Source organism: Abrus precatorius, unplaced genomic scaffold (assembly GCF_003935025.1).
Source record: "Abrus precatorius isolate BTA unplaced genomic scaffold, Abrus_2018 Scaffold6, whole genome shotgun sequence".
NCBI lineage: Eukaryota > Viridiplantae > Streptophyta > Magnoliopsida > Fabales > Fabaceae > Abrus > Abrus precatorius.
In genome coordinates, this window is record NW_020874406.1 from 6,857,483 (window position 1) to 6,875,168 (window position 17,686).

At 27.6% G+C, this 17,686-nt stretch overlaps 1 protein-coding gene across 3 annotated transcripts; it reads left to right on the top strand.

Moving 5' to 3' along the window:
• Window positions 1-10,950: 10,950 nt before the first annotated feature.
• LOC113868503 (protein indeterminate-domain 5, chloroplastic-like) lies at window positions 10,951-17,202 on the top strand. Of its 3 annotated transcripts, XM_027504142.1 has the most exons (5): window positions 11,009-11,347; window positions 11,471-11,659; window positions 12,106-12,502; window positions 14,552-15,625; window positions 16,044-16,262. In XM_027504142.1, exons 2-4 carry the CDS (start codon window positions 11,497-11,499, stop codon window positions 15,618-15,620), a joined length of 1,629 nt encoding a protein of 542 aa, XP_027359943.1. In that variant the 5' UTR covers window positions 11,009-11,347; window positions 11,471-11,496; the 3' UTR covers window positions 15,621-15,625; window positions 16,044-16,262. The 3 variants fall into 3 exon arrangements, with proteins under 3 accessions (XP_027359942.1, XP_027359944.1, XP_027359943.1); XM_027504141.1 differs by having other exon boundaries at window positions 10,951-11,347; window positions 14,552-17,202; XM_027504143.1 differs by lacking the exon at window positions 16,044-16,262 and having other exon boundaries at window positions 11,008-11,347; window positions 11,460-11,659; window positions 14,552-16,010.
• The last annotated feature ends 484 nt before the right edge of the window (window positions 17,203-17,686 follow it).

Sequence of the window (17,686 nt, forward strand, 5' to 3'; positions counted from 1 at the left end):
CTACTCTGAATTTGTTGTTTTTGCTTCAAGCCCCGCAAAGCACTTTTAGGATGATATTCATTCTGTCAATTTAGGAGTTTCCTTTGAAGGCGTTTCAATGTTCTTTGGGGTCCGGAGAGTAATTATTGTTATCAATAATGATTCCATCTTCTGGCTGGGGCATGTAGCCTAACTTGCCTGTACCACTCGTTAGATGTATCAATGTTCATACCTCCTGACCACTGGAGTGGCTAAAACATTCTTGAGTAAAGAAACAACGGATAGATTGGAAAAATGTAAATAGGTTTAGGAGCGATATGATAAAATACTGAATATGCTTGCTAAGGCTGGGCAAATAAAGAGCGTAAGTGAAAATAACTTCCGGAATGAAACTCTTGCAGCAATATTCGAGGTTACTCAAGATCGTTATCGACTTTACAGGAATTAAGGAAAAGTGATTCTATAAGGAAGTAGGTCGTGTTCAATTAAAATTTGCTAACTTAATTCATTATCTCAACTTGGTTGGACTTGAAATCTTGTAGTTTCATCAAGAATATAGCTTTTGTCTCCTCAAAAAGAAAAAAAAAGTGACACAGAAATTGTATGAATTGACGTAACTGGACAACTGGCTAACCATAAACTTGGAACGTGTTTAAACATATTACTAAAGATAACTACTATTAGAGGTCGGCCTAGTAGACCGTTACCATATCGATGGGAGTCATTGCATGCCCCATCAACCTCCTCTATTTTGGTCCACTGTCCCCTTGCACTTAGAATTTGTGAGACCGTATGGATTTAGTTGTTGCCCCAGACACGTCCTAACGTGTGCTGTCTATATTTTGCTGATTGCCTCTTTTTTTCTTCTTTGATAGTTGAGTATTTAATAGTGACAGTTGTTTAAATTCTAATTCTTTCTCTTTTATATTGGGAGAGTATTTTTTAAGATGTGTATAAAATAAAAAGCAACTGAGATATAAAGATAATTATATGTAATGTCAAATATTTGATATTTAAACAATGAAGTTGATTCAAATAACACCTCCCACTATCATTTTTCACAAAAATGATGCTTCGACACTCAATGGGGTGTTTACATTAAGATAAAACTAAGAAAAATAGAACAAAATAAATACAATAAGTGATGATGAAAAAGAAAATAAAATGTAAAGTGGATATCAAATAGGATTTGAAGGAAATCACAGTTGTAACAATTTTACTAAATGGATCAAATGAATCCGCCTTGAATTACGGGAGGGTGTTTACGAAAATATAATTATGCAAATATCGTAACTATTAATTATTTATAATACATTTAGTTAAACAAAAAGGGTATTCACCGACGAATATAGTTTGCACAACGTATGTCCTTTATAAGCCTGTGTTTGATTTTGCTGCCCACATTCCTCCTTAAAAGTGTTATTAAATAATGAGTTTTACTTCTTATTTTAATGAGATGTAGCTCTTTTAAGTTGTTGATTTTGTATGCTACTTAAAATTTGATTATTAATTTTAATTAATAGTTATAATTGTATTTTATCATTTAAAGTGTACTTTTTTTATTTCAAAGATGATGTTAAGTTTTAATTTAAGTAATTTTTATGGTGTATTAAAGATTAAGAGGCTATTATATTTTTTATTACATAGATTAATCATAACTATTAATGTTATATTAAATATATACAACAGATAGTAAAGTTTAGGGATCTATCTTAAAAAAAACATAAATATTCTTTAATTTTTAAAATATTTAAATGATAATAACCATAAATTTAATATAATATATATATATATATATATATATATATATAAATTATATTGTCTAGTTTATGAATAAAGTAGAAAAATATCTTTTATTTAACGGGTCTCATGAATTTTGCGTAAAAATAATATCTCGAAAAGAGTATATTAGGATTCTTCTTTTAACATAATGGTGTTTCATTAACTTTTGTTAGTCTTACTGCTATATTATTAAAAAGATAAAATGGCTTTAACCTCTTCAATAATTATTGATGCAGTTTCCTTATTGTTGATGTACTTTCCCAACAAAAAGCTACGGAATTGTAAGACCTTAACTAAACCCATATGTTATCGTGTCCATCAGGGTGCCCAACTTTGCTTCTGGGGTAATTAATTAATGAAGCAGAAAACTAGCATTCTTCCTCTCTTATCTAACAAGCGACCTTGAAAGAAAGTACAGTACCCGCTTAAACCAATAGTTCTGCTTTTACCATAGGTATAATTGCATTAAACATCAATCACGTGTAACAATACATAAGTTGTGTTAAATTTGCACCTTACTTTAAGGAATCTCATTAGATACATTAATTGATGTATGGAGTGTTTAGGGTAAACAGTGTCAAATGAAATATTATTTTCAATGTTATTTATAAGAAATCATTATTAATATTTATTTTTGTCTAAATTATATAAAAAAAATACTTATTTTTAAATACATTAGTAATTGTTAGATTCTTTTATACTTTTTTATTGTGAGATTTTTTGCCAATACGATACTTATCTTTTATTCATCAAATCACAAACTAATAGACACGTTCAATCAATTAATATATATAATTATTAATTAATATTATAAATATTTTTGAAATAAAATAAAATTTATCACATATAACAACTTTTTAATGATCTTAATTTATTATATAGTTATTTCTTATAAATAAGATTAGAAGAATATTTCAATAGTTTTATGTCTTGTCTTCTTGCTGATTTGAGAAATAATCTCAAATTAACAAGAACTCAAGACTCCAAGTAATACTGCATGGAAACGAAAGGACGCCCTCTCATTGTATTGTAGAGGATTGATTGAGAAAGCCAAATTACGTGAGGCTTTCTTCATATCATAAAGAAAGAGTTGTCCGAAGTATTGGTAATAAGACAAGTTACGAAAGAAAGCGGAAGGCATCCAAAAGCTGTTACTCGTTATGTCATTCTTGTTAAAGTTTCACGTACAACGAGATATCACTTTGCATAAGCATAAACGAATGTGATGATACTCTTGAATCATCACATATACTCTCTCTCCTTTGGTAGCTGTGAGCACCCCTTTTGTCTCTCTACTACTTGATTCTATCATAAAGGAAGAAAGTTTACTGCATGAAAGATCCTACGATAAAAGCATCACCATTTCTTATTTCTTTCATGAAGATCTCCTTTTACCAAGTGCAGTACAGCCCAATTAGCTGCTCAGTCAAAATCAAAATATCTATTTAAATGATGTATTGAAGAATATATTGGACACTCATCAACGTATACACCCAGTGAAGCATAATATATATATCTTAGTTTCTAAAAGTGATCTAGTTTAAAGTCTTAGTAATAATAAAATTTTATTAAAATTAAAATTTATTATTTTTTTATATTTTTAATAAAAATTTACTATTTTAAGTTATCTAAACACAGCTTTTAAGATTGAAATTAACAACACCGTATACAAAAATAATTAAGAGTGAAAAAAAAGTAAAAATATGTTTAAGTCTGAAAATATTGTAGGTTAATATATTATTCAAATATTCTAAATTAAATTTAAATATATTTTATTTTTTGAACATTATAAAATAATGTCATATATTAAAAAACAACAGTCGTTAGAGTTGCTTCTATAAGTATAATCATATATTACTAAAGAATCTAAAATATGAAAATGAAAATGTTAGTTTATAGACATTTTTATTCTATTCTAATAATATAATTCATTATACTATTAGTATATAATATTAATAGTATATGTTCATTTCTTACTCAAAACTATTTATTAACGGGATGTATCATAGTGTAAACTCAATTATATTGATCATTCAAATTCTGTTAACAAAGTATAGAGACAAATTCAAATGCATAATTGTCAATATATTTTTATATATGTCCCATTTTTATAAATAGTACTTTTACTCAAGTGTAACATTAAATGATTAATCAATACAAATTATAATTAATTCTCAACAATCTTATGTTTAAACAAAAATTCAGGAATATTTTTCCTTTCAACAGGTCAAATAGTAGACTAACGGTGTAGAATAATTATAGGTTTCCAGTTTCCACTCACGTACATTTTTGGTGCAGAGTGGACAAAAAGAGGAAAAAATATATAATTATATTGTAAAAGAAAAATAATTGGAAAATAATTGAAAAAATAAATATAAAAAATATAAGAGGTGAATAATTTATTAAAGTTTGGAGTATAATTTGAAAATCTGGCTTAGTTTCGCAACTTATGTCAGAGTTGACCTAAGGGGAACGTCAAAAGAAAATAAGAAAAAAACTAGAACGAAACAAACGGGTAAGTAGCATGTCACCTCGCCATGCTTGTAATTAGGAACTTTGCCTCACACATACGTAATTTCTACTAAATCCTGTTACTGATTCAATCATGCCTTTCAACATTTCATTACCAACAATTTCCTTCTCTATAATTTACACACAAATGGAGTATCATTTAAGAGACATTTAGTATATTAAAAAATTATAAATAATTTAAAATATAAATTAATCCTCTTAAACCCTTTTCAACATAAAAGTAAGTAAATATATTACAGAAGGATAAAACTATGATTATTTTGACTATTTTAAATTATCATGCATTTTAAATTAAAATTAAAAAAAAAGGACTCATTTATTCATAAATTTTAGAAATATAAAAAGAATATAATAGTTAATTAAGCTAAGATTCCATTAGTAAGAACTTTGCTTTCTTCAACCGACCTAGTGGTGACCTACATGCGGACCTCAAATTTGGTTAAAATGAAGAATGATATTAATACCATGCACTTACCCTTTTCCGTACGTATATATGATTTATTATTATCTATCGTTTTCCTTTTTGAAGCTACTTTGGGTACTTTCGCCCACACCATGTCTCAAAATTGAGCTTCCACTGAAAACGAAGCCACACAAGAGGGTCCACAGTGTGACCCATCTTTCATGTGTCCTTCGAATGTCAAATCACTCCCTTGCGTCTGCTTCACCAAGCAATTCACATGTCTGCATGTGTCCCTCTCTATCGTTTCCTTCTTTTCCTTTTGTTATTCCTGTTGCCACAATCCTATTATTAATGCCATATATATATATATATATATATATATACTATTCAAAATTCTAGTTTACATATGATTTTTAAATACATGTTTTGATTTATTCTTTTATTTTTATTTTTCTATATACAGAAGGTATAAAGTGATATGAATGTGTCAATAGGGAAATACCATTTTTGGAACCATAATACTCCTTCATTTCATCCTTGCAAGCGTCTTTCTCATTTTGGCCTACTGCCGTACAAATTTATAATAATTTTTCATATGTACCTGCACTTCAATGTTGATTTTTCATTGCGTATTACTAAATTTACATAGGTAGGTGAAGCTTATAGGCATCTAGGTAACTCAACGAAGGATTCTATCTCCATTATTTTTTTTTATTATTATTGTTTTACTCAAGTCTTAAAGATTTGGTTGGAGGTCATTTTCTTTAGGTACATGCAAGAGTTCATGGGCAAGAAAGGTTGTACATCATAGACTTAATAGAAACTTACAAAGCTAGATTACATTTAAGGTTTTTGAAAAACACTTAAAATTTATCTTTTTTATTTTAATTTTTTTTCTTTTCTAGAAAATAAACACATTTTATACTTTAATTTATTTTAATATAAATAATTCGAGGCAATATTGTTTTCTCTTTAATGATTCTTGCTATCATTAATAGTTAGTCAATTTTAAAGTTATGATATTATTTTAAAAATTATAGAAATTATGAAATAAAGAAATTAGATAAATTTTAAATATAATAATTATATTAAAAGTGTTTGAAATTTCATTTCATGTTGTAAACCTTTAAAACCAATACTAAATTGTTTAAAATTATCTGTTAGTGATATTGAAAGTGAGAAAAATTGTTTATCCTAAAGAACATTATCAAGTGTAGCATGCTCATGTTTTTACCAGAAGATTGTAATTATTCAAATTAAATTAATTAAGAGAGTATAATTTACTCATATCGGTTATAGGTAATGAATATTTTTTATTCAAATAAAATTATATTTTATGACAAATATTAATAGTGTTTGATTTCATCAAAACAGATAAAAGAAATTTTTTTTTATTATAAATTATCATATTTGTTTCAAGATTTTAAGTTATACTCGTAGGTCTTTAAGTTTTCAACAAAGTTTATTTAACATTATTTTTTTATCCTACACAATTTTTTTCTAATTTATGTAAGAAAATAACATTATACTCTTCTGGATAAGACAAATTCTATTAATTTTTATATAATTATATGAATAATGAAGGAAAAGTAAAGTAGTATGAAAATATAAAAGATATCAAGTAAATCTAATTTGCTCTAATTTTAAAGAGAGTAAGAGGAGGGTAAAATCCGAGCTTACTCAAATTTATCTTAAAATTAGTGAGATTTAAAGGACATAGAAACTTTTGAAAATAATTACATAAAATAATTATAAAATTAAATTAAATAATTATTAATTCAATTATTTTATTTACCTAAATAATTAATAGAGAATTATTCCGTTTTAATCTGTAATTTTGAGTTTAAATTTAAATTAATGTTATGTTAAATGCTTAAAAAAAAGTTTTTCGTTAATAATAATTTCATTTATTTTTTAATTTTTTACTTGTGGTCTAGGTGGATTATTAATAAAATCACTTATTTGTGATTTATTGAGTAGATTATAGTTAAATTAATAGCAAATATATATTTTAACATCATATATAATATTAATATAAAAATTTAATTACTAAAATTATTATAAGATATCATGTTATATATTTTATAATAAGAGAATCTTATATTAATGGATAAGTTGATAAGACGCTAATCAATAATAACTATTGATAAGTGAAGTTTATACGTTATCCTTTTAAAATTAGCTCTTTATTTTGTCAAAAATAAAAAAATAGTAAATAATTTTTTAAAATATTATTTAATATTAAATAAAAAATGTTAAGGATTAAGATTATTTATATTAATATATTTTTTATTCTATAAAAATTAAACTATTATTATAAACTTTGAATTGGTTTTAACAATATGATAATATTAACATTTAATATAATAATAACAATAGATATCAATCTTCTATAACAACGGAACTCTATCAATATGATATATTATATTATAGATTTACAATGTTTATATTAATATTTTAATTTTATTAGATAATTAAAAATTGCACCGACAGAAAACTAATTCAAGCCAAAATGTAAATAAAATTTAATTTTACCGGTTTAGATAAATTTGACGATCGTTTGTTAATTAACGGTTTTGAAATTAGTTGGCATTTTGGATTAAAGGAACCGAACACTAGACCGATTCACCGTCTTTTCCTATTGTCGGCCAGTTTGGTCTTCTTTTTTATTTGACTTATTATGTGTTCTTTTAATTTTTTAGTTTTAATTATTTATATTAATTTTTTTAAAATAATTTTTTAAATTAAATTTTTATTCTATTTTTTCAATAAGTAAAATAATTAAAATAAAGACACTACATATTATTGATTTATATAAATTAATAAAAATATATAAAACATTTAAATAAAATATGTAAAACATAATAAAATACTTTTATTTTTATTTAATTATTTTATATATTTTCAATTGTGATATTTTTGCCAAATATAGCTTCATCAAAGAAAAATGAAGGAAAAGAGCTATGAAGGTTTTCAGACAAACTGATTATTTCATTTGGTAAAATTTGGAGTGGCAATTATTATATATCATTAAGATTCGTTCAAATATTCAAAGCGAGTTTCATTATTTCCATTATAAAAGAACCCTTTGCTGCCATCTTTGCTTCACTGTCAGTCTGCATGTCACAGGTGACACCATCTTCTACTACTATATATATGTACTTCTATTAATATATAACGTCAATTATTTTTAACAAAATAATTAAACTATTAATATCCATAATTAAATATATTATATTAATAATAAAATATATGGTGATGTTATGCATTAATTTTCTATATTAATAATGTTATTTACTAATATAATATATTATACTAAAAGTTATTGAAATAAATTTTAAAGAAACTTATAAAATTTATTAACTAGTTTAATAAATTCTCCGTAGATTCTTTTAAACAAACATGCCCTACTACTAATCATGTATTCCCACGACAAGGTTAATTATGAACCCATTTTATTTGAACATGCATGTCCATAGGCAGTATGTAACGGGGATCTGTTTGAATGGTGTTGGATATTACTTAGTTATGAAGTTTACTAGACTTTTATAAATGATTTTGTATTATATATATATATAACTTATATCTAACCACTAGTAATAAATTATAACCTATTAAATATAAGTTAAATAAAAAATTTATATTGCTTGAAATTTTGTTAAAATTATTATTTTCAACGTGTTATCTGACAATTTGAGAACGATTGATCGATCATTAATGACAGCATATTGCTAACGCTGTCAATGAAACATGTTTCCAACAAAATTGACGGTTGTTGTCATTGAAAGTCATATTTAATCCTCACTATTGTTGTCATATTTAAGGTGTGAATTAAGATTTTATTAAATTTTTTAAGGATTTCACCTCTTCCACGATGTAGAATTTTGGGTTACAAACATGAATAATATGTCATTCTTAGTCCACTTAAGATCTAGTGCTTGTGAATTGGCCACCAACACAAAGGCACAAATATGGGGTTATCTTGTGAATATGTGTAAATATTTCTTAAGGATTGTGTGTTGATCATAAGTATATTGACAAATATTTTTATTGTAAAATATATGATTAAATTATAAATTAATTTACAATAGATGAAAAACTTTTATCATAAAATTAATAACTTCATTATATTTTATTTATTTGTAACTTTTGATATTTTAATTATTTTTTATATTTTTGTCGTAGATGTTCATTAAAACACTTACATCATACACGTGCCATTTACAATAAAAAGTTGTAGGAATAACACGTCTTAATTATGAAATGGCACAATAATGCCATTTCACTCATCATATTATAATATTTAAAAAATAATAATTCTTTTTAAATTAAAAAAAAAACATTTCTCTAATTAAAGCTATAATTGTGTCAAGAACAATATATTCCATAATTTATCACACTATGACATTTACAATGAGAGCTAATTAAAATTAAATTCTAACAATGTTTTGTCATCTATTTATGTAAAGTAAATTATCTCAACAAGAAAAAAAATCAGACATGCATTAATACCATATAGAAATATATTTCAAATTCTCTTGAGCAAATGTTATTGAATTCTTTCCATCCTCTTTTTTTCTCACATAAAATTTAGTAATATTTACATAAAAATAAACAAACTACATTAATAATACATATTAAAATCAGATATATGATTCTGAGCAAATTATGTCACGATCGCTATTTTGTAGTAACTTTTGTCACTACATAACCATTCTTATATCATTGAAAACATCACACACAAACAAAGAATAAGTTAAAAGTTTAAAACCTATTATATAATGGTTGATAAATTTACATTTGCTGATTATTTTTTTAAAAAAAAAAAATATATTTTTATTAAAATGATTCTTTTTGGGGCTACATATTAAGGTGATAAATGATTAAAAATTGAGGCTACATATTAAACTTGAATAACTGTCAGTAATTAACTCACATGTTGAATGATTTGCAAGTCAATCATTATATCCGTAATTTGAAATATTATACTTAAATGCTTAAATTTATATATTATAATTAAATGCTTAAGATTACTTATTTGTATTGAGAATCATTATAATAATTTTTTTAAATTAACATTGATTAGCTTTTTATTATAAATAAAAGTTTATTATTTAAAAATTTAAGTATTAGTTGAGTTATTCTCCTTCAAAATTTATCATGTATATATTTTAAGATTAATTAATTGATAATGATATATGAATTACACTTTTTTTATTATAATAATTGTACTTTTTTATTATAATGATTTTACTTTTTATTTATATATTTATTAATCATGTAATAAAATTTGAAAATTAAAGTTGTTATTTAACTTTTTTATATTACCTTATATAAATTCATTGTCATAAATATATATAATTTTACATTTATTAAAATTATTTAATTATTTTATTTTTTAAATTTAGATTTTATTTTTAAGAATTTTATTTTTTAAATTTATGGTTATTAATATATATTTAATTTTTGATATTTAATTAATTATTTTTACACTATACAATAAAAGTATTCTTTTAAAATGAATTATATTTTAAATTTTTTAACTTTTTAAATCTTTATTATTTTGATATTCATAGTTATAGAATTAAGTTAAAATATGTTTTAAAATTATTGTTTAAGATATTTTTTATATGTAATTATTTATAAAATATAAATTTCATTATTTGATTATTAAATTATATTTATTACAAAATAAAAATTACTAAACTAGTTTATATTAAATTAGATCAAAATGTAACATATTTTATCTTATAAGGAGGATAGATAAATATATTAAAGAGAAAAATATAATTTAAGTATCTTTCAAAATAAAAATTTAACCTTATAATTTTTGAAATAATAATAATAATTTAATTAATTTTTTTAATTTTAAAAAACTTGTGGCTTTTTTTTCTTATTTTTTATTTTTTCTCAAACAAGTTTGATCTTCATAAAGTATTTCTATAATAAGATGGTCATTTTTGTTTTATATTCTCTGTCTAAATGTCATAATTTTTTATTTAATATTTCATTTAAAAATATCAAATGAAATAATATATATTGTAAATGAAATTTTTTTAAGAAATAAAAAAAGTAGTTAGTGAATTAAGGAAACAACAAGTTGTATGCTATGTTGGCAATAAGATACGAAAGAAGAGAAGGAGAGATAAGGAGGCTGTAAGGCCTACGGGTCGGTGGCCCCAAAGCATCATCTGCTAAGCGACACAGTGCATAATAGGGACATAAATTACCCTCCATCCATCACTTTGCTACTTCACCACACTATTATTTTCTTTTACAAAAATGCACAATTAACAAGGATCGATGAGAGGAAAAGACAAAATAGGGAGAGAAAAAGAGATATGGGTATGCGTATGGGTGGACAAGTATGCTAAGTATTATTTATGTAGAAGACATCAAATGATTGAGGAATAAGCAAGGGGGTAGCTAGCTATAGTGAAGCAAATTTTTATGCATTACAAAACAATAGCTAGCTAGAGAGAAGATGAGTAGGTATACAGTAGTAATGTGATATTGTTTTCTTCTCTCTTCTTCTCAGAATTGTTGCTGTCTCCTTTGATAAAATTCCTCTTGGTGTTTTCTGGGTTTTATCTGAAACCTTTCAAAGAGACAAGAAAGCAGGGAAAATCAAACATACATAGCTTCAGTCAGGTCCTTCCTTTTCTTCTTTTTTTTTCTCATGCCTTTTGTTTCTTTTCTTAATTTTATTTTATATATAATTTCCAATAGATATATAAGGAATTAAAAGTTTCTTTTATTTAAGAACTTTTCCAGATTTGTTCTCAACTTTTCAAAACAACATGGCTGCTGCTTCCTCATCCACACCTTTCTTGGGAATTAGACAAGAAAATCAAAGTCAGATTGCGCAACACCACCAATCCTCCACAGCTGCTTCCTCAACTACTACTACCACTCCAACAACAGTGCCTCAAAAGAAAAGGAGGAATCAACCTGGAACACCATGCAAGTAGCTCTATGCATTCTTCACTAAATTTGATTACTTAAAAGCATTTATATGTTCATGGAAAATGCCCCTTTTGTAATTTGTTGCTGGGTGTTTCTCTCAAGAAACAAACATCACATGGAAACCCTAAATCCTGAATATTAGTTAGGGCTGTCAAGTTCTTATACTCCTAAGAGGTTAGAATGGCCACGCTTCTTTCCTCTATGTTTATCTATAGGTATATATTAAACTTTTGTTTTAAGTTTTTTAATGATTTCTTAAGAACTATAAAAATATTTTTCTTTTTTTAAAATCTCAAATTTTCACTTTTTGGGCATATTAATTAAATTTAATTTCAGCATGTAATTAAAACATATAATTTTGCAACAATTTAATTAGTTGTTTGGCATTATTTTATTTATTGAAATTAATTGAAAGGGAATGGAAACACCAAACATGTATGCAGATCCAGATGCGGAGGTGATAGCACTATCTCCAAAGACACTAATGGCAACAAACAGGTTTATATGTGAGCTGTGCAACAAAGGGTTTCAAAGGGAGCAAAACCTACAGCTACACAGAAGAGGACACAACCTGCCTTGGAAGCTAAAGCAGAAGACTACAAAAGAGCCAAAGAGAAAGGTTTATCTGTGTCCGGAGCCCACATGTGTTCACCATGACCCTTCAAGGGCTCTTGGAGACCTAACTGGCATTAAGAAGCACTACTCTCGCAAGCATGGTGAGAAGAAGTGGAAGTGTGACAAATGCTCCAAGAAATATGCTGTTCAATCAGATTGGAAAGCACACTCCAAAACCTGTGGCACCAGAGAGTATAGATGTGACTGTGGCACCCTCTTCTCAAGGTAATTAACAACAACGTGCTCAATTACCTTAATTTCTAATATTGAATGTTTGGTGTAGCTAAAGTATCGTGTAAAGCAGCTTTTCAACTAAAAGCCTCTCAACTCAGCATTTTGATTGAACAGGAAATAAGATACGGATATTGTTACACTTAACATAAACAATCTCCATCTAACTAGAGTAAGAAAAATCAGAGTCTATGGGTTCTAAGACCAGTAGATTTGGCTAAGTCTTAAAATAAAAGAAAGAAAGAATGTTAGCAGGTAGCAAAGGAATATTACGTTGTAGTTTTTTTTTTTCACATATTTTTTCCTCTCTTTTCTTTTAATTACATGTTTTCTAAGATGTGTCAATAGGGTGTAATGCAAAAGGCGAATCGAGAATAAAATCTTTGTTTATGGATAATTAGAAGATTTTTTTTTGACACGATGTATACTTTGAGGTTTTGTTTGGATGGATAAAAAATTTTAAGAATTTAAATATCAATTTAATGATTTTTATTTTGCAAGAGAGAAAATAATAAAGGAAAAAAATGAGAGAAGAGTTGGTTTTCAGAAATAAAATTTTTAATTTTTAATTTAAATTTCAAATTTTCTATGAAATCAAACAAGGGGTGAGAGAGAAGTGAAAATTAAGAAAAAATAAAAAAAGAAAAGATAAAAAACAAGGCATGTAATAATATTAGCATTGAAAAGGGGTATAAAATAATCACAATTCTATCAAATTCTCCTAACAAATGATAAATTTGGGCAAGACCGTTCTACCTTTTTCTTGTGTTTGTTTATGTATGTGGATGGATGTGGCAGTGGCATAAGACTGCTCGCACGTGAGCACACTGTACAAAAGTGGTTCAAATTTTTGAAATGTTTTGAGAAGAAAAAACAAGGCAAGTTCAACTTTGTCCCTCGGGAACAACGCCCCTTATCCTTACTCCCATTCACGTGTAGTTAAAAGCAACAATGTAAAGGGCACAGGCCGAGACACAGTGATACTGGGTTTGTTCTCACATGACTTGGAATTGTATTGTTTTGTTTTGTTTCGTGTTGGATACATATATATATTTATACGTGGTTGGTTCAAATATGTTTTTCAGGTACATTCTTTGCCATGGGTACAATGCAAGATTCTTAATTGTCACACTAGCTTTTTATTTCTTCAAGTGATTTATGCAACAAATTCTCTGTATTAATGTTGCATATCTGTAGTTCATGTTTTTTTTTCTCTCACTGAATTTCCGAGAATTTAGCAACCCTTTTGTTGGTACGATCGTTTTCACAAGAATTTCTCAGGGTAGAAAGTGGACAACTCATGAGGCAGTTTGCATTTATTAAGCTGGACCCATACTGGTCTTATTATTATTGACTTTCATCAAATGTGTAAATAATTCTCTCCTTTCAGTGATCAAAGAGAGGACTCAAAGTGGTAGTTCGATAAGGAGTTGTTGGTGTGAATCAGATTTTGGCATAATCCACTGGGCCCTTTCTCTTTCTCATAGTTTTCTTAATTTTAAAATAGTAGATCTAATTTCATGAAAAGAAATTTCCAAATTAATCATTCAATGCTCAATTTTCTTTTATCCCCCCACATATACACATACATGACCCCTATGGATTTGATCGGCTCTATATTTTTATGTGAAACAACTATTTCCCATTTTTCGGGCATCATTGATCACCATCAAATTAAAGATCTTACTCTTTTATATTTCATTTTTCTTTTGGCAAGTATGAGATTTTTTGTGTGGTTATGATTGCATACTTGATTTTGTAAATTAGGAATATTCTTCTGGGAGTACTCCAATTATATGAATTTAACATCTATAGGGGACCATTTATGTTTAGTGTAGTAAGTCTTGGTGGTTGGATATATTTTCTCTTCTGAACTCACAAAACCATAAAAGCTACATACTTAACTTACACTTGATACTCGAATATTATTTATTAAATTCAATTTCAAATGGTACTGCGATAATATAGTTTTGGATTATTTCTCTAGTGCCAATTTGCATTTTACAAAAGATGCAGTCTATTCCAATATTATCTTTGGTGCAGGCGTGACAGTTTCATCACTCACAGGGCCTTTTGTGATGCTCTAGCCCATGAGAGTGCAAGACACCCCTCCAACCTGAACCCTTTGGGAACCCATTTGTATGGCACAAACCACATGAACTTAGGCCTTGGTACCCAACTTCAGAACCAAGCCTCCACTAACAGCATATTGAGCCTTGGCAGTGCACCAAAGTTTGAGCATTTAGTCTCACCCAATCTGCATCACTCTTCATCATTTGGAGTACAGTCACCCCAATCATCTTTCTTCATGACTGACCCAAGTCAAGCATTTCACGACCTCCAATCTCAGCAACAAGGATCATTATTCTCAAGCAATAAGCAACTGCATGGTCTTATGCAACTTCCTGATCTTCAAGGAACCACTAATAACTCCACTTCTGCATCATCAGTATCTGCTAATTCAGCTAATACCAATTTCTTTAACCTCAGCTTCTTTCCAAATACCAATAGCAGTGGCAGCATAATCAATGATCAATTCAACAACTTAGGTGGAGGTAACAACCAAGGAACAACAACACTCTACAGTACTAATAGCCCTGTAAGTAACCAGGTTGGGTCAGGCTTGTCTTCACTCTTTGGCAATTCATCAGTGCAACAAGAGAACATGTCCCCTCACATGTCAGCCACTGCATTGCTTCAGAAAGCTGCTCAAATGGGTTCAACTACAACCACCAATGGAGCAGAAGAATTAGGTGTAAGATCAAGCATGGAAAATATGCACAATAATCATCTACGTGGATTGATCAACTCTCTTGCCAATGGAAACACTTCCATATTTGGCAATGTGAAAGGGAACGAAAACAACCTTAGCCAGTTTCATAATGTGGTAGAGGAGCCCAAAAAGTTGTCACAAAATCTTGGTGTGTGCTTTGGAGGATCTGATAAGTTGACGTTGGACTTTTTGGGTGTTGGAGGAATGGTGAGGAACATGAGCAGTGGTGGGTTTTCACAGAGAGAGCAGCAACACTCCATGGGTACCATGACCCCCTTGGATACAAAGTTAGAATCAGCACAAGCAAACCAACCTTATGGAACCTCAACACTACAATGAGTTGGGTAAGAGATAAAAGTCTACTTCAATAATTTCTAAGCTTTAAAAGAATTAATTTCTGTCTGTTGAATCTTTTGGTTCATATAAAAAAAAGTCGGGTAAATTAATTAGGCAATTAAAAATATGTTTATTATTTATAAATGTATTGGTTTAAACTTTTCTTATTTTTATCTTTATTTTCCTTGAAGAAAGTCTAATTGCCTGTTCGTACGTTAGGGTTTCAATTCTAAAATATGCAATATTCCATGTATTTTTCTTCAAACACATGTGTCCCTTACCCTTTTCACTCCCTTAATTTCTCTAGGGAAATTCCACTGTCTTTGACATTGACAGACATCTAATAAATTTACTGTTGCATTGAATTTCATGACCCTGGGTAAATTAAATTACTACTAACTGTAAAAAGCACGTGGTAAAGACCAGGTTCTGTACAATAATCACCAAAAACGAGGAAGCTGGCTCTCACTTTCTGAGAATCTTCACATGTTGGCTATATTCCAGGGGAAGCGACAAAGGCTAGCTGATTTCAGTTCAGTTGCATTATTCTCCTTTCATGATATATAATATTGACTAAAAGGTGTTCAAATTTCAAAAACAAAACTAATTAAGAATTTTGCTTGTCTACCTAATACCATATGATGTTAAGGTTTTGTAACTAAGACAAACACAACGTGACATAATTTTCAGGTACTTAATTCTGTTGACATTCTTATTCTTAACAACGACCCTTTTGCATTTTCATCTAAATATTCCTCACCATGTTGACTATACCTTTGAAATTTTATTCTCTTTCAACTGCTTGCATGATAGCATCTACTGTAGCGTACTTCTTTAGTCGTTAGGGTTAGCTCTCACGTCATTTATTCAATTTCTGAATGATTTTTGGGAAGGTGATGAGGGTGGTGGCTGACCGTACTGTATCCAGCAGAAAAAGTAGCCTGTAATGTTCGTTATAGTAATTATAGGTAAACACTATGTGACACTTATGTCGCATGTGACGCCGTCTGATTCCACATACGCGAATCATTTAGTCCCAGACCCATAAAAGCGTCTCACGTTACATCCATAACATTAATATCTTTTTAAATAAAGTTAATTTACTTTTGTTTTTATATACTTTTTAGTTGATTTTAATTTTCTAAAAACTTTTTAAAATATAGTGTGTTATTATTTAGTAAGTATGTTATGCCACATCATATCTTGTTTTAAAATAATCGTGAATAAAAATGATAATTTATGTGTCGTGTCTATTAGTTGATGATAAAATTTATTTCAATTGTTTTCAAAATTTACAAAATTAAAATTAACTAATTATATCACAAATAACTTACTTGAATTATAACCTTTGATTTAAGAAAGATAAAAGATATCTTTTAAGTTTACGAGCATGATAGTAAAAACCTAAGGATAAACTTTTTATGGCATTGTTGTTTATTGTTGGAATGATCCATCACAGATCCAACGGTGCTTTATGTTGGAGATGGAATAAAAAGTGGAGATGAAAGAGGTCGACTAAAGTCAAGTATAAGTGAACAACGGTGCTTTATGTTGATTTGATAACACATCACCTCAATTAAGAGAGTTAAAAAAAAAAACAGAAAAAATCAATTGTTCAAATTCGTAGAAATTCAAAAAAGGCTAGGATCAACTTGATTGAACCATTAAAAGTTAAAATGATAAAAAAATTATTAAATTTAATATTTTTAACTGAACACAAATATGAATTTAGAGCATACTTAACATTAATTTAGTCTTCTAACTTATTTAATTTACTTTAATTCTTTAACTATAAAAATTTTTAATTTGATTCTCTAATTTTTAATCATACTTCAAATAGCTTTTTTTTATTATCTATATTAACTTTGTTAATTTCTTATCTTTTTTGTTGAGCACTATTCATAAACTTGCTCCTCTCTCCACCTCCTTCTTTGTTAAGTTCTTATCTTTTTAGGTATAATACTTGAAGTGGTTCACTAAAAAGATGATGGTGTGAGGCTCGTGGTTCCGCAGGTTAGTCTACGATGATTGTAGCTAGGATGAGTCATGGTCCACCGATTGGGCTTTTG